The sequence below is a fragment of the Mesocricetus auratus genome, unplaced genomic scaffold (genome assembly GCF_017639785.1).
Source record: "Mesocricetus auratus isolate SY011 unplaced genomic scaffold, BCM_Maur_2.0 Super-Scaffold_100053, whole genome shotgun sequence".
Taxonomy (NCBI): domain Eukaryota; kingdom Metazoa; phylum Chordata; class Mammalia; order Rodentia; family Cricetidae; genus Mesocricetus; species Mesocricetus auratus.
This window is the reverse complement of record NW_024429230.1, coordinates 816,441-834,108: the sequence shown is the minus strand read 5'-3', so window position 1 is coordinate 834,108 and position 17,668 is coordinate 816,441. Positions and strand designations below refer to the sequence as shown.

At 43.7% G+C, this 17,668-nt stretch overlaps 2 protein-coding genes across 20 annotated transcripts in view; both read left to right on the top strand.

Annotated features, from left to right (window-relative positions):
* Window positions 1–7,593, top strand: part of Usp54 (ubiquitin specific peptidase 54) — an 86,548-nt gene extending 78,955 nt beyond the window's left edge. For 11 of the 12 annotated variants that reach the window (XM_040735882.1, XM_040735883.1, XM_040735889.1 and 8 more), the window contains 2 exons: window positions 4,339–4,525; window positions 5,971–7,593. In XM_040735882.1, the coding sequence (XP_040591816.1) occupies window positions 4,339–4,525; window positions 5,971–6,530 (747 nt within the window). In that variant the 3' untranslated portion in view covers window positions 6,531–7,593. The remainder of the gene's footprint in view (window positions 1–4,338; window positions 4,526–5,970) is intronic. The other variant, XM_040735891.1, reaches the window with a different exon arrangement.
* A 2,350-nt stretch (window positions 7,594–9,943) lies between these two features.
* Ppp3cb (protein phosphatase 3 catalytic subunit beta) overlaps window positions 9,944–17,668 on the top strand; it is a 47,517-nt gene continuing 39,792 nt past the window's right edge. For 5 of the 8 annotated variants that reach the window (XM_040735945.1, XM_040735944.1, XM_040735940.1 and 2 more), the window contains exon 1: window positions 9,944–10,071. In XM_040735945.1, the coding sequence (XP_040591879.1) occupies window positions 9,993–10,071 (79 nt within the window). In that variant the 5' untranslated portion in view covers window positions 9,944–9,992. Of the gene's footprint in view, window positions 10,072–10,807; window positions 10,827–17,668 lie in introns of those variants that run through there. The other 3 variants (XM_040735942.1, XM_040735941.1, XM_040735946.1) reach the window with 2 other exon arrangements.

Here is a 17,668-nt window from a genome sequence, read left to right as displayed (position 1 = left end):
CTGTGTGGATCATGCTGGCCTTGAACTTGTGGTACTGTCCTGTCTTACCATCAAACCTTGGGAATTACTGTCGCTCTCACCCACACAGCAGAGATCAGTCAGCACACTCAAATACTACTTGTTGGTCAAGTTTCTAGGTCATCTACTCTTCTGAGACTCTTGCATCCTTTTTAAATAAGTTGAGCTTCAATACTATAGCTGTTGATTCAGAGCATCCTGCTTTGAAGCTTATCCACTAGATCAGTTTGATAAAAATGTAAGAACAGGTTTATTTTCTTGTATTGTTTTTATTGTATATAGGGCCTCATTATGTACCCTGGCTGGTGGACCAGGGTGAACTCCACAGAGATCTGCCTCCAGAGTGCTGGGGTGAAGGGCATGTGCCACTACATTTAGCTTACTTGTAGTTTTATTGTAGTACCAGGACTGAACCTAAGACCTCACACACTGGGCAATCCCCCCTATTGCCTGACTGTATACACTAAACCCCTTAAAATAGGTTTTAAATACATGGCACAATTAAAAAGGTTCAAAAGGATGTATAGTGCAGATTGTCTCTTTCCTACCAGCCCTTCATAGACAAATCCCCTCCCTAAAGGAACTCTTAACGGTTACCAGTGTAAGTTCCTAAATGAATGAACATTTATTTCCTCCTCCTTCTCCCCCCCCCTCCTCCTCCTCCCCCTCCTCCTTCTCCCTCTTGCCTTCCATCTCCTCTTCCTTCTCCTCCTCCCCCCCCTCCTCTTCTTCCCCCTTACCTTCCATCTCCTTCTCCTCCTCCTCTTCTCTGGGAAAAGGTGATTTCCCTGGCATAGCATTTGTTCTCACATACTTTCAGTCTACATGTCATTTTCCTAAGAGTGTTTGCTTTTGTCTGGTGAATCATACCCTTTTTTTTTTTTTTTTTTTTTTGGTTTTTCGAGACAGGGTTTCCCTGTGGCTTTGGAGGTTGTCCTGAAAATCACTCTTGTAGACCAGGTGGGTGCGGAACTCACAGAGATCCACCTACCTCCACCTCCTGAGTGCAGGGATTAAAGGCGTGCGCCACCACCGCCCGGCTATCATGCACTTATTTATTGACTTAGTTCATCCTTTTCAAATGGTGCATTGAATTTATATACTTGCTGGTATCTATGCCAGGCTGGGGGGGCTGTGGTTCATGAGTGAAACCATCTCTGGTTTCATGGAAGTTTTGGTCTATTACAGGGACAAGTAAACATACACATAGTTTCATAATGGGACTAAATACTTGCCGCTCTGAGACCATCATAGAAGAGGTGAAGTACCAGGGAAGGCTTCATGGAGAAAGAAAAATAGTATACTAGGCAAAGGGAATTGATGTAAATCTTCACTGGATTAAAAGAGGATAATCTGGTATGACAGGGTTAGAAGGTCTGATGAGGAGAATGATGGTGTGTGGGCAAGTTACAGGAAAGAATATAAGCAATAGTCAGATCCTGGAGCACAGGCTTCTGTAGGCCCATGGGAGTTTGAGAAGATAGAGGGAAGTAAATACATTGGAGAGCCAGAGAGCCAGTTAGGGAGAAAAGGAGAATGAGAACGCCTGCCTGTCTGCCTGTCTGCCTGCCTGCCTGTCTGCTGTCTGCCTGTCTGTCTGTCTGCTGTCTGCCTGTCTGTCTGTCTGCCTGCCTGCCTGCCTGCTTGTCTGCCTGTCTGTCTGTCTGCCTGCCTGCCTGTCTGTCTGTCTGTCTGTCTATCTGCCTGCCTGCCTGCCTGCCTGTCTGCCTGTCTGTCTGCCTGCCTGCCTGCCTGTCTGCCTGCTGTCTGTCTGCCTGCCTGCTGTCTGCCTGCCTGCCTGCCTGCCTGCCTGCCTGCCTGTCTGTCTGTCTGCCTGCCTGCCTGCCTGCCTGCCTGTCTGCCTGCCTGCCTGCCTGCCTGCCTGCCTGCCTGCCTGTCTGTCTGCCTGCCTGCCTGCCTGCCTGTCTGCCTGTCTGTCTGCCTGCCTGCCTGTCTGCCTGTCTGTCTGCCTGCCTGCCTGCCTGTCTGCCTGTCTGTCTGCCTACCTGCTGCCTGTCTGCCTGCCTGCCTGCTGCCCGCCTGTGGAGAACAACAACTAAGGGTGATATGCAAGTTTTGTAGGTTGATAATTGTGTTTGAGAGAATTATACAATTACTTTTGGGTATATTATTCATTACAAGAAAATAGCTTATAATGTCTAGGTATGAGATATGTGGGCTAGAAGTTGAGAATTGGATCAGGACTGAAAGAGGGAAAAGCATAATAAAGATAGGAAATGGCCAGGACGTTTTTGTGAAGAGTGTCACATTTAAAGTGGTTCTTTTTCTGAAGAAGCTTGAAACTACAGAAAAGACAGCAGGGACAGTGGGGCTTCTACTAGGAATCCTTCTGTGAAACACTTCCATAAATATTATGAATGTAACTGATGCTATAACACAAATTCTACCCTTGAGTAGCCTGTTAAAGGAAATTAAATATACTGACATATAAATTTTTTAATTTACCGTATTGTTTACTGAGTACTTGCATTGTTTGAGATGTTAGGGATACTGAAATTAAATGTATTCTACTACAGAAAAAAAAGACACGTAAAAGCAAATGGTATAACCCAAGACAGTGATAATTATGATAATGAAGAATAAAGTAAATCAAGGGAAAAGCCGTTAAAGAGGTAATGTCTTTCCTTAGGGCTGTTTTTGTTAGGGTAGTAAGAGATACCATCTTTATTTAATCCTCTGATTCAGTGGTAGGATGTTTTGAGCCATGAGAGATGACTCTTGGTTAGAGAAAAGCAAGTGTAAATGCCTGAGATAGGATGAGTTGGTGTGTTTGAGAAATATGAAGAAAGGCTATGTGTGGTTGATAGTGCTTGCTTGTAACATTTATACTGCTGAGGCTGAGGCAGATGTATTTTAAATTTGAGCCAGCCTGGGCTATATAACAAGAGGCAGTCTCCAAAATAAAAATTATAATAAGAATAAGCAAACGAGAAAAGTCTCTTTGGTGATGGTGAATGGAAATAGGAAGTTTATGTCTGTGTATCTTAGAAAAATATTGTACTAGGAGGAGTTTGGAAAATGGTTCATTAGATGTTTTAATATTCTGATGATTAAAGGAAATATTTCTGGATCTTTACCACAAAAGTGAATGGAGCCAGGGCAGAACTAAGGAGCTGGAAATAGGAGCGTGGCATACAGAGCAGGCAGTTGTGGGCTGGAGCTGCTGCAGGCAGAGGTGGCGGAGGGCTCAGTTGTGTGTTTCAATAGGTCGTTTAGCGCCCGCCCTGAGGAGATTCCTTCCAGCCTCTTTGTCTGTTTAAATACCCATCCCTGCCTCTTCCTCTATCCTTTCCTGCCCCCTGTCTCCTTTATTGTTTTGGGGACCAGGGAGTAATCCCAGGGTCTACTTTAGAACTACATTCCCAACCCCTATTTTGTTCATGGTTGTAGGTTCCTCTTTCTTTCTTTCTTTCTTTCTTTCTTTCTTTCTTTCTTTCTTTCTTTCTCTCTCTCTCTCTCTCTCTCTCTCTCTCTCTCTCTCTCTCTCTCTCTCTCTCTCCCTCCCTCCCTCCCTCTCTCTCTCTCTCTCTGTCTCTCTCTCTCTCTCCCTTCCTTTCTTTCCTTCTTTCTTTTTTTTTTTTGAGAAAGGATATTGCTTGTGTAGCCCAGTTGCTTTGAACTTACTGTGAGCCAAACTAGCTTTAACTCAAAGCAGTCCTGCTCAGTCTCCTAAGTGTGTGATCATAGGTGTGCTTGTATAAACATCCCCAGCTCTCAGCTCCTATTTTCAAATTTCTTTTCTTTTCTTTTTCTTTTTTTTTTTTGGTTTTTCGAGACAGGGTTTCTCTGTAGCTTTGGAGGCTGTCCTGGAACTCGCTCTGTAGACCAGGCTGGCCTCGAACTCACAGAGATCCACCTGCCTCTGCCTCCCGAGTGCTGGGATTAAAGGCGTGCGCCACCAACGCTCGGCTTCCTATTTTCAAATTTCTATTCCTTTCTCTTGAGTTGCACTGTTGGCATTAAAGAGATTGCTGAAGACCCAGATGGTGGCCTCGGAAGGTAGAAGATGCGATGAGAATGGTAGAAGGAGAGGGTTTGGGGCACTGACCTGGAAGCCCGACAGAGTATGGTGGAGTAGCAGGCGTCCTCTCGAGAAAAGGAGAGGGTTTGGACACTGACCTGGGAGCCCGACAGAGTATGGTGGAGTAGCAGGCGTCCTCTCGAGAACAGTGTGCTGCGCTCTAGTCTCTTCCATCCCTGCTGCTTCACTGCGTATACAACCACACCCTACCATGTTAACTCTCATCTTTGTGTGCTTCTTTTTTTTTTTTTTTTTTTTTGGTCTTGTCTCATTAAAAGGGTTCATCAAACGTGAGGAGAAAGACTTTGGAAGCCGGGCACCATTGTTCCAGCTCCTCCTCCCTCCCTGTCATCCATGACCCTCCCGTATTGCTCCTTGATCCTAAACTCTACCCTCCCCAACCACAGTTCCTGCCCCCTGATGTTCTGATGCCCAGCATGGCAGGGGAGCCCTATAGATCCCCAGGTAACACCCCAAACTAATATTATCTGCTAAAATGTGATTATTTTTCAGGGTCAAATTACTGTACCCACTGGGAAAGTGGGGTGTCCCAAGGTGGAATGGAATAAATATAGGAATTACTGTTTTAAGATCAAGCACTGATCTTCCTGAAGTATGACTGAATAATTTTTTAGACATCATGCTTCATTTATGCTGGTGAACTGAACTGTTTGCATCAGGAAGGAGTAAGGTTTTAAGTGGTGAAGTGCATGTAGTTCAAAACGACTCCAGAATGAAAGTGTCACCTCTTTCCACTACTGTTTAATGAGTTTCAATTGAGGGATGGTGTAGGAGGACAAAATGAGTGGGAGACGGGAAAGACACTGTACCTCGAGAAGCTATGTCATATACACAGATCCAGGTGGCCCAGAGCAGCATAGGCAGCACCATTCTGGCTTTCCTTGACCCCCACAGGAAGATAGATGTACGCTTTTTCCTCCTCGTGGGCTTCACTTGCTTGTAAGTCTGTGGTTTTCAATAGAGAAGAGGACATATTACTTGGCACCTACTGGATAAAGATGCTTAGAAACATATAGAGTGCACAAGGCAATTCCTTCTGATCCCCAAAAGAATTATCATCCCACAATGTCACAAATGCCACAGTGAAAGAAATGTATAGGAAAGACTTTCTATATTGTATACAAGGTAAGAGGGGTATGAACAAAAGCAGAGAACTCAGAAATTCAGCAAGGATTTAAGTAGAGGCCACCTACCTGCTAAGAAAAGCCAAGTAAACAAGAGGGAAAACAGAACCCTAGGCAGTGGTGGCATAGCCTTTAATCTTAGCACACAGGCAGGTGGAGCTCTGTGAGTTCGAGGCCAGCCTGGTCTATAGCAAGTTCCAGGACAGCAAGGCTACACATGCATCGCGCACACACACACACACACACACACACACACACACACACACACACACACACACACACACACACACACACACTCCTCCCTCCCTCTACCTTTAAAAAAGTTCCAGGGCAGCAAGGCTACACACACACACCCTCTACCTTTAAAAAAAGAAAGAAAAGTTTAGTGTAATTGCTGTAGGAGTTTGCAAGGGGACATATTTGTTCTATTAAGTGGCCACTCTTGTGCATGCATTTATTACATGTGTGTGCTTGAGTGTGTTAGAGAATGATTACTGGGGAGGTAGGTATAGTAATAGGCAAGAGACTGTTTCATTTTTCCCAAATGGAAGAGATTGTTTTTGATGTAATATATAGGAGTTTTTAGGGCTAAGGTATACAGCTCAGTGGTAGAGTGCTTGCCTAGCATGAACAAGCTTTTTTCCCCCTGTGTGTATATATTCTTGGATAAGTAAAGTGTTGAGCACAATAGCCAGGAATGGTCCTTTGGGAAGGAGAATTGTTTTCTAAAGATACTCAGACTTTGGGTTTCTTTTCTCTTCTCAGGAACTTCGAGGAGTGTCCAACAGTTTCTGGCTGTGTGTGACAGGGATGAAACTCCCCAAGGGGTCAAGTACACAGGAAGGACTTTGAACTACCGGAGTCTACCCCATCGTTCCAGAACTGATGCTTCCTGGGGACTGGGGTCAGAGACCAACCAGCATGTGGGGACCAGAGTCCTAACTGTGCCAGCATGCAAGCCTCAGCTAGTCTACACTGCCACACTGCCAGAACGAGGCCAGGGCCTTCAGGGTCCTCATGCACGGTCCTGGGGGAATCTTGTCCATTCACCCTCCCGTCCTCCTGCTGTCCATCCAGTGTCCCCACCATCCAGCAGTCTTCATTTACCCCTTAGGTCAGCTTGGAATTCAGGTCCTGTTCTGGGGTCCCGAACACCTGGCCCTCGAAGAATAGATATGCCCCCAGATGATGACTGGAGACAGGGCAGTGATCCCTCCCAGTTTAGGCATAGGAGGACTGGCGAGGAGAGAATTATGTTTATTCTCTCCAATGCTCCTGGAAGAGAGCAGAACGGGGTGAGATCATTACAGCACAGCAGGTGGTGAGGCTCTGTCACCCCAGCCTTTCCTGGAGCACCACCTCTCTCTAAAGAACTGCTGTGGCACAGTTGGTACCTTGCATTCTGCGAGTTGTGCTGTGAATCGTCTCAGTGTAGAACTGGCAGTTTCAGTCTGCATGCCTGTAACCCTGCAGTCGGGAGGCAGAAGCAGGAGAATCCGCAGTTCCAGGCCAGGGACTCTGGGTTAGGAGAGACTGCTCTACACAGCAGAACCACCACAGAAGTGTTGGCTCTTTTAGGGGTGCTCCTTCTTTGAGAGGGGCTATTTGAAATTCCAGCTTTAGAGTTGGGGCTGTAGCTCAGTTGGTAGAGTGTTTCCCTAACATGCACAAAGCCCAGGGTTAGATCCTTAGCACCATGTAAAACTGGCATGGTGGTGCACACCTGTAATCCTAACGCTTGAGGGGTGGAGGCAGGAGGATTAGAAGTTCAGGTTCATCCTTGGCTACATAGCAAGTTCTAGGCCAGTCTGGGCTACATTAGACTCTATGGGGGCAAAGAAAAAAGGAAACTTTGAACTTTGGCTTCTCCAGCAAAAGGAAGCAGCTGATGCTTAGCACTTTATTTGAGTCACTTCAAAGTTGGCCCTATTTTATTGCTCTGGACACTAGCTCGTTAGTGTTTAAAGGCATTGCTTTATTTTTTGGTTACTGTTACGCTTCCATCTCCAGCTGAGCTCTCATCTTTTGGTCCCTACTATATTCCCTACTTCTACTACTTAGATATTACCTGGACTGTTTCTTTTCTGTAGTCATGATTCTGACGAATTCTTAGGGGAAGCTCAACTGCCAGGTATTACGGTTGTCAGCCTTCCTTGTGACTCAAACTTTAGGCCTAGAGTGTGGAGCTGCCAATATAGTATTTGCCCTTCTGAATAGATGGAGTTGGGCTCACTAACACACCCTCCTGTCCTCAGCAGCAGAGCCATTACTGTCACTTGCTCAGTCACTGTTGTAAACTCTCAGAGTCAGCTAAACTATTTTAGGGCAAAGCATACTGTTTTTGTAAAGTATTTTTCATTAATAAATCTATAAGATAGTTCTATTTAATCTCTTGTCCTTTACTTTTGTATGTCCTTGTTTTTTTTCTTCTGGGGTCGGGAGGCCTGGACATTGATATAAAATGGCTTTTTCCTAAGTGGAAATGAAAAGTCAAAGAGGAGTTGAAAAATACACAGTCACTGTTGGAGTCAATCTATCAGTTTGTTATGGCTGCTAGCATGTTTCCTATCCCTTTCCTGCCTGGACACTCAGTACATTACATACTTCATTCTTCCCCTTAGGAGATTTCTAGGAACTCCTTTGTTCTGAATACTCAACCCCTGGTGCGAGTACCACTCTGGGTGCCCTCCCCTTCCATGCGGGCTCCTGCTGTGCCTCCTGTCCCTTGCTCTCCCTGTGGTGCACCCCCTTTCTTTTCCCTCACGGGTCAGAATATCTCTGTGATAATGACATCTACTGTCACCCATGACACATTCCCAAAAGGCCCTTTTCTTTAAAGGTCTTCTGTAGTGGCTGGGAGGTGGCACAGTGATTAAGAGAGCAGACCTCACCTGCTGGACCTGGGTTTGATTCCCAGCACTGACATGGCAGCTCTCACCCTTCTTCAGCTCCAGTCCCAGGGTGGGGACTGAACACGCTTGGTGCATTGACATCCATGCAGCAACACGCACACGCACGCACTCACAATAAAATAATTGTTAGGCTTCCTTTGCAAAGAATGTCCCAGGGTTTCCTCCTGTTTATTCCAGGTCTCAGGCTCTTTGAGTGACACAAAGATACAAAGGTGCTGAAACCTTTGCTCTTCTGTTTCCTCCGCCATCACTGGGGACAGATTCTGAGCACCAAGATGGATTCTCGCTCCATCCTATTTGGATCCTACACTATGTAGGCACCTGGGCCTGACATGCTGACCCTGAAGCATTCAACACATCTGCTGTCTGTCACTCTTCTAACCTGAATAAAGTCGTTAGGTAATTTGTATGTGTGAGAGGGACACGTGGAGGAGAGAATAAGGTGTAGGAGTTGGTTTCCCCCTCTCGTCTTGTATGCCCTGTGGGTCCATCGTTAGGTTTGGTGACATCTGGGCCATCTCACAGTCACCATCATTATTGATGGGACAGTCTGCTCTTACTCCTTGACCTCATTCATGATGCTCAACTTGGATCTGTTTCCATAGGTTGCCTAGGCCAAACTCTGTGTATACACAAAGGTAAAAGAACTAATTTCCAATTTTCTACCTACCTAGTCTCTTGTCCAATTTCCTTGTATATATACATATATTCATATATATGTACACACACACACACATATATATATATATATATACATATATATATTTCCTGAGTGAATTAAGAGGGAGGCTATGGCCTTCCTAGGTAAATCTTACAGATTGTCTAAATATCTTTTGGTGTCATTCCCACATTCCCCCTGACTGGTGCTGAGGCTTCTTCATCTTCAGTTGAACTTTTTTTTTTTTTTTTTTTTTTTGGTTTTTTCGAGACAGGGTTCTTCTGTGGCTTTGGAGGCTGTCCTGGAACTCACTTTGTAGACCAGGCTGGCCTCGAACTCACAGAGATCCGCCTGCCTCTGCCTCCCGAGTGCTGGGATTAAAGGCGTGCACCACCACCGCCCGGCTCTTCAGTTGAACTTAAATGAGTTCAGCCTTTTGTTGTTGTTGTTGTTTTGTTTGTTTGTTTTGTTATTGTTGTTTTTTGAGACAGGGTTTCTCTGTATTACTTTGGAGGTTGTCCTGGAACTCGCTCTGTAGACCAGGCTGGCCTCAAACTTACAGAGATCCGCCTGCCTCTGCCTCCCCCGAGTTCAGACTCTTGACCATTCCAAATTCTAAATGCAAGGGTCAGAATTCTATGCCAAGCTCCGCCCCTTCCCCTCTGCCTTTTCTTTTGAGACAGATTCTCACTTTATTGCCCTGACTGGTTAGACCGGGCTAGACTTGAACTCACAGAGTTCCCACCTTCCCCTGCCTCCCTAGGTCTGGGTTTACTTGATAAATTTCACTTTAAATGATAATGCCACCTTAACAGCCTACAATGCCTTTCCTTCTTGTCTCCAGTCATACCGTGTGGTTTTGTAGATAAACTGTCACGCATTTGTCCAGGAGTGGGAAATTCTGAGGTCTCCTTGCACTTATCAGTCTCTAAATCTGGTCAGCACCCTCTCTTTGCTGTCAAGTGTTTCTACACGCAAGGAATTTTCACCTGATCCCTTGGCCTGCGCTCATTTGTGTAGTAGGTACAGTAATTTTGCTGAAGTCCCTGGAGCCTGTCCCGCCCCCGCCCCCGCGCGCGCGGTGCATGATGGTCTTAGCCCCTCTGTAGGGAAAGGGTCCGCCATGTTCCCCGGCGGCGCCGCCGCTTGGCTCTGGTAGCCGCCGCCCCCGCCCCCAACCCCGCCCGGCCCGGCATCAGCCGAGCCCCGGGCCCAGCATGGCCGCTCCGGAGCCGGCCCGGGCCGCGCCGCCCCCGCCCCCGCCGCCCCCTCTCGGGGCCGACCGCGTCGTCAAAGGTGAGAGGTGGCTCGAGCCCTGGGGGCCTGGCGTGAGGCGCGGTGTGAGGGCGGGCGGGCGGGAGTCCGTCCCCTCGGGAGCGGCCCGGCGGGGCGGGCGGGTGACTGGCTGCCTCCCTTGGGGAGTGGCCCCTGGGCGGGTCCCCGCTGGGCCGGGCCGAGGCGGTGGCTGCTCGGCGGCTCCTGCTCGCCCTGCAGGCCGGGGTCCTGAGCGGGAGCCGGGGCCGGGGCCGGGGCCGGGCCCTGAGCGGGGCCGGGGTCCTGAGCGGGAGCCGGGGCCGGGGCCGGACCCTGAGCCGGGCGTCGCGGACGCGGGGCCGGACCCTGAGCCGGGCGTCGCGGACGCGGGGCTCGGGGTCGCCCGCCGCAGTGAGCCCCTTTCCTTGCTGCACCGCCCGTTACCGGCTCAGGGCCCACGGTGAGCTTCCGGCTCCGCGACAGCTGCACTCCCGGCTTGCCCGGGCGCACCGCGGGGCCCCGGATCCCCTCAGATGAGCCGTCGGACTCGCCCGGGGTCTGGCCCACGCCTGCTCCCCGGTGACAGCACCTAGACCGCGCTGCCGCAGGGGATTCGCGCTCGGTCTTCTGGTGCCTCCCTGCGCGGAAATTGGGGAAAACATGGGATTGGGCAAGGGCGAAGGATCCAGACGTGATCTAGGAAGTAGTAGTTACCTCTAAACACACGACATAAGTCTCTAGCAGAAAAAGTGAAATCTTCCTCAGTCAGGGAGGAATTAATGGATAATTATGTACAGGTAAACAGATTTATTTAAAATAGAGAAATTGAGAGGCAGTACAGGGCCTTAAGAGTCGAAGCTTTCTGAGAAAGCATGTCAACCGCAGACAATACTTAGGATATTAGTAAGAATTTGAAATAATTTTACTTTACTATGTAGTGTAGTCAATAAACTGTAAAGATTTCATTATTTTGATTACGTTTATTTTTAAGGATATTCTTTTCAAATTCATCTTCTCAAATATACTGGCACGGTGTTTAAACACTTTCAGCTCAGTTTTGAACGGTGACCGTGGTTTGGCATTAAAGTATTTTAAAGAAACCCTTTTCTCCTCTGTGTGTGTGTGTGTGTGTGTGTTTTAAAGTTTTTGGTCTGTGCTTTTGGTTCTTAAAAGAATGACACACATTTTTGAACCTAAGAGTATGTGGTTGGGTTAGGCATTAGATTGAGCCAAATAGTTTATGAACTTCTTTTTCTGAGATTTTTTTTTTAAGGGAAGAGAGGAGAGCAGGCATTGATCTTATAAAATCCTGTAATTTCATGGAGGGGGGGTTTAAATGGAGGACGTTGCCTACCTCTTCATTTTCTTAACTGTATTTCCTGCGTGTTCAGGTATTTTTCACAAGCTGAAGTAACTAGTCACATTTCCAAACCGTGTATTTATTCTGTCCTCATGTGAATCTTGTTCCTTGACATATATGTGGCAATATTTTTCCCATACTGCTTTATTGAAGCAAAGAGGAGATTCCAAGCATAAGGCAGGTTTCTTAGGGGTGAGGTGTGAGTCCAAGACAGTTTATTGGTTTGAAATTAAAGCCATTTTCTTGTAGGAAAGGAGCTTGTTTGGAAATTTTCAGTTATAGAGCTTAAAGTTACCATATCTTGTGCATTAGTTGCATCTTCTTCATGGAGACAACTTTCATTTCCTTGTGGAATTTGTTAAAATTCCTGATACTATGGTGGCACATGTCTTTAATCCCAGCACTCTAGTGGTAGAGGCAGGAGGATTGCTACTAAGTTTGAGGCCAATCTGGTCTACATAGCAAATTCCAAGCTAGCCAGAGCTACATAATGAAACCCTGCCTCAAAATAAATAAATAAAATTAAGCTCAGATTTCATTTAAGTTTAGGGTATTGTTCTAGCTCTGGGTATACACTATTTCATAAGTCTTTGGGAAATTGCCATTAGTATTGAGTATAAGTGGTCTTTTATTCTCTATAGCTTTTCCTTCTTGTCTTTAAATTTTAGACTCAGTGCTCTACTCTAGAGACCTCTACTTTATGGGCATGTAGGGCTTTTGTTGTTAGTTTTTAAGGTCTTTTATGTGTATGGATGTTTTGTTTGTATGTTATGTATTTGTACCACTTGTGGAACTGGAGTTACAGAAGGCTCTTAACAGCATATGGCTGTTGGAAACCCTATTCAGATCCTCTGAAAGAGCAATGCTCTTAACTGCTGTCCCCAGACATGTAGATTTTTAGGAAAATGTAGACTTTTTTGTCACACTTAATCAAATTCACTTGCAAGCTTGGGAGATTTTAATACTGTGATTCCTTTATAAATGTGATGAGCCTGTCACTAAACTGTTAGTAGCAATTCTGTGTCATAGATAATTAGGTCTCCTTGTTAGTTATACTCAGTTCTGAACCAAGTAGTCCAGCTACTGACTGAGATTAATCTCTCTTCATTAAAAGTTTAATATAGAGGCTGGTAGCTAACATCTTACAGAGGACTAGAGTTGTGTTCCCAGCATCTATGACAAACAGCTCATGGATTTCCTATTCCAGTTTCAGAAGAAATAATGCCCTCTTCTGGCCTTTGTGGGAAGTTGCATTCATTTGCTTATGCTTCCACACAGACACACATGCATACACATAACCAAAAATAACATGAATCATTAAAAAAAATTAACCTACTGTGGTTAGTCACAATGGCTTATGTTCATAATTCCAGCACTTGAGAGCCTGGGCCACATAGTAAGACTAGTAAAATTTATGTTTCAAAAATCCCCAAACAAAACAAAATATTACATTGAATCACAATGTGTTCCTGAAGCTTCTGTTATTCTTTTTTTGTATACATTTCAATTAAGAAAATGGAAACAGGTTGGTGAGATGTCTTAGTGGATAAAGGTGATTCTTACTAAACCTAACAACCAAAGTTAATCCCTGGGACCAACATGGTAGAAGCAGAGAACCACTTCCTCTTGAAGGTTGTCCTCCGACCCCCCACCATGCACGGATGCATGCTAAGCAAATGGAATACATTTAATAGAATGTAGACTTAACAAAGAAAATGTCAACTGGGAAAAATGTAACTGCATATGTACTTTATTGCCACATCAGTAAAATGGTGTAAGTGAAACATAAAATCCTGATTTAGGAATATTCCTTTCTTCACTCACCACAGAAATACTTAACCTAATTTGTTCACTTACGTTTCCTCACTAAATTGTGTATGTTTTGCTATATAAACTTAAGAACTAAAATTGTCACTGACTTGATCAGTTCTGTTACCTTATACTGAAATTCACCTTCACCACATAGATTTATATATTTAGATTTATATCCATTTTAGCACCTGCAATTTGTAAATTTTTCTTAGGTTTTTTTTTTTTTTTTTTTGTCTGTTTTGAGACAAAACTGTTCAAGACAGGGTTTCTTTGTGTGTAGTCCTGGCTGTCCTGGAACTTTCTTTGTAGATCAGGCTGACGTGGAAGTCACAGAGGTCCTACTGCCCCTGCCTCCCAAGTGCTGTGATAAAGGTGTGCACTACCACTGTCCTGTAAGACAGGGTTTCTTTGTTACCATTCATAAAAATGTTAATTATATTAAGAGGTGAAATAATAAAGCTGATTAATTGTCAATTAATTGTACATAAAATTTATTTTAGATATCAAAATTATAGATAAACTGGGTGGTGGTGGCACATATCTTTTATCCCAGCACTTGGGAAGGAGAGGCAGGCAGATCTCTTCGAGTTTGAGGTCGGCCTGGTATACAGAGCACATTCCAGGACTGCCAGGGTTACATAGAGAAACCCTATCTCAAAAAACAAACCAAGTTATAAAATAGTAACTGTTAAATTCCTTCAGAAAAAAGAAAAGAATTCCTTCTGTATGTTTCTTACCTATAGGGAAAGGGTAGCAATATAAGAGGTAAAGTCTTGATCCTTGGGAAAATAAGTACTCTTAAAATGTTAATACATTTCTTTGAGTATGGATGTGGTTAATAGTTATTGCAGAACTAGCAAGTTGTCTCAGTTCAAAGAATGTAGTCTGGTCTGTCGGTAACCCTCAAGGACCAGGTTGGCCTTGAACCCAGATCATCTGCCTGCCTCTGCCTTCCCAGTGCTGGAATTAAATGTGTGTGCCACTACAACCTTTTTATGGGAGATACGTATCTATTAATATGAGAAAAAAAAGGATGGGTAGGATTGAAATAAGAAGGTAGGGTTGTTTACTTGCCGCATATATTGTGTACTTGCTTTGTACATTTTACAAGGAATTAGGATGTAATTCAGTTGGTAATGTGCTTGTATAGCATGCAGGAAGCCCCCTAGTTTCATCTCCAGTACCACATAAATCAGGCACAGTGACTCATTCCTTTAAGCTCAGTATTTGGGAAGTTGAGTCAGAAATATCCGAAGTTCAAGGACATCTTTGGCTATATAGTGAATTTGAGGTCAGTCTGTGATACATGAGACCCTGTTTTAAAATGTAAGATACAGGCTTAGTGTGACTACTAAAAATGGAGGAGACAATTTAAATAAATATTGTGAATTAGAAACAAAGTGCTGTTAGACTGATAAAAGCAAATGACAACAATCCCAATCACTAAGAATAATACTGTGAGGTATTCCTTGAAAGATGAATAGGGATGGAATAGAGAACAGAGGCAGAAAGGTACAGAGTTGTTTTTTTTTTTAATGTATGGCAGTAATAATGTAAGGTACTTGACAAGGAATGGCAGATAAAATTGGAAAGCTGAAATTTAATCTTGTAAGAGCAGGCTAGCCTCTGGATGATTGAAGGTGCAGGCTGTAGATTGAATCAGACTTCCTGGAGTTAAAAACTACCTCTACCATTGAATAACCTCATTATAGACAAGTTCTTAACATTGTAAGTCTTAGTTTTCTCACTAAGCTAGAGTTAATATGGTCTCATTATAGAGTTTATGGCATATTAATGAAGATAGTGCATGTAAAGTATGTACCATAGTGCCTGGCCTGTGGCCAGTACTGAATCAATGGTAGCCTCTTTTTGAAGACTTTAAAGTAGAATAGTGATCTATTATTGTTTTGAAAACTAACTGATGAGGTTGTGTGGAACAAATTATTAATGGAGACAGAAGCTTTAGCTAGGTTTAGTCATGTTAGGTCAAGAGATGAATGACCAAAGCATCAGTTTAAGGGAAAGAAAAAAAAAATCAGGTCTGATTATTGCTAAATAGTAGTAGGAGGTATATATATGTGTGTGTGTGTGTATGAATGATTGGGAATGAAACAGGTAGACAACTAAGGGATAACAAGACTAAACTTGCTTTAGGGATTGAGTCAATTGAACAGTTACAGTTGGGAGTGCTGAATGGAGGTACTTGTTAAAGACTGAGAATGCTCACATTGAGAAAGGCCTTAAGATTCAGGTTACTGAAAAATGCCTCAGTCAGTAAAGTGCCTGTGGTGCAATCATGAGGACTTGTGTTCAGATCCTCAGTACCCTCCTTAAAGCCAGGGCCTGACTGTAACCTCAGCATGGGGAGTCAGAGACCCCTAGATCCTTAGAGCTCATTGGTTAATAAATTTCTGACTCAACGAGAGACCCTGGTTCATAATATAAGGTGGGGGCTGGTGAAATGGTTTAGGAAGTAAGCCTGATGACCCAGGTTCAAATCTAGAACCCATGGTGGTAGGAGAGAACTTTTAGGCATGTGGTATATGCCTTTATTCCCAGCACTTGGGAGGCAGAGATAGGAGAGCTCTTAAGTTCTGCCTCAACCTGAACTAAATAGAAGAGACCATCTCAAAGAAAACTTAAACAAAAATAAAACTACCTAAAATTTTTAGCTAATTAATTTAGCTCTGCTTTTGTGCTATTGAGGATGAATAGTAGAATTAAAGTTTTCAAATAGGAATTAGATGGTAAGAAACTGAGCTTGTATTGACACATTGCAGACAAAAGGAAATTCAGCAGTGAGGGTGTAAGAAAAGTGAAAGACTTGGAGTCATATTAGAGAGGTGGCTCAATGGTTAAAAGCCTTTGTCTTGCAAAGATCCTGAGTGCGGATGGTTCCTTGTGCTCACATCTGATGGCTTAACTACCACCTGCCAGTCCAGCTCTAGTGGTTCTGATGCCCTTTTCTGGCTTCCAAGGGCACCTGCACACATGCACATACATATGCTCAGGTCCACACTTACACAAGTGTGACTAGAGAGATGGCTTAGTGGTTAAGAACATTTGTTACTTGTTGCTTTTGCAGAAGACTCATTCACTCTAGTGGTTAACATCCAACTAGAACTCAAGCTCCAGGGATTATAACATCCTTTTCTGACCTGCATGGGCACCAGGCATGCACATGGCACACATACATACATGCAGATGAAACATTCATATGTCAATAATAAATCTAAAATAATTAAAAATATATAAAAGTAACTTTTTAAGAAAAGTCTTAAAGTCCAAAAAGGGGGAAAAATCCACAAAAATTTAAATCTGAGTGATAAGCAATAGTGACACCATGACAAAAATAAAGAAGGAAACAAAATTTAATGAAGGGATACTTAAATAACATCCATAATTAAAGAGACCCATGGGATGCTTTGAAAATTTTAAATTAATGCTATTGTATTTATTGAATTTTTCCTTAGGTCATGTGGCTACTCCATAGTTCTACATAAAACTGATGAAAAGCCTATTTGGTTTGGTTTTGTTTTTGAAATAGAATCTCTCTGGACTCAGACTGGCCATGAATTCTTGTTCCTCCTGCCTTCACCTCTTGAGTGCTAGCATAACAGGTGTGCACCAGTTTTCCTGCCTGAGGATCCTTTTGATGATTCCTTAGATCAAATGAAACTTGCCATTATGTTGATATAAAGATGATCCTGGAGCATCATTTAGGCCTAATTTGAACTACGGCTCTGCTTTCTTGAGAAGCTACTTAACATCTCTGCGCCTGTTACCTCATTGATGAAATGGAGATGAAATCTGTATGATCACAGAAGACGTCTCTAAAAATCATGTGGACTGTGTATTAGGAAGCACTTTACAGACTAAATCATAAATACATTAACATTGCTACATAAATTGGTCTTGAGATACATGAGTATTTTAGAAACTGCTACATACTAATAATTAAATAAACTGTATATTGTAGATCATTTGATATATAGAGATGAATGACCCAGCCCCTTTACTTTCAAGGCACTCATAAGCTGTAAAGAAGACAGGCATTTAATCATGCAAATTGTAATATAAGTTTATGCTTTGTCCTATGTCATTTGGCCCAAAAAATAAAGGGTACTGTTAATATAGGCTGGAAATACCATAAAAGTTTCTAAGAATGAAATACTAAAATGAGATTTAAAGACAAGGGTAACTGGATATGGTGGTTCATGCATAAGATATCCTATTATTCCTGGGTGTGTGGGGATAAGAGGGTAGATTGTGGAAGTTCAACTTTTAGCATGGACTTAGTAGTGAATTCCAGGTGAGTCTGAGCTAATGTGAGTCCTCGTCTCAAGTTCAGCATAAGATAAGATTATATACCCAAAACAACATGACATGCAAAGTAAATCGGTCTGTCATCTGTGTCTGATTGTCTGTCTAGTCTATTGAACAGGTTGTCTCTGTGTAGCTTACCAG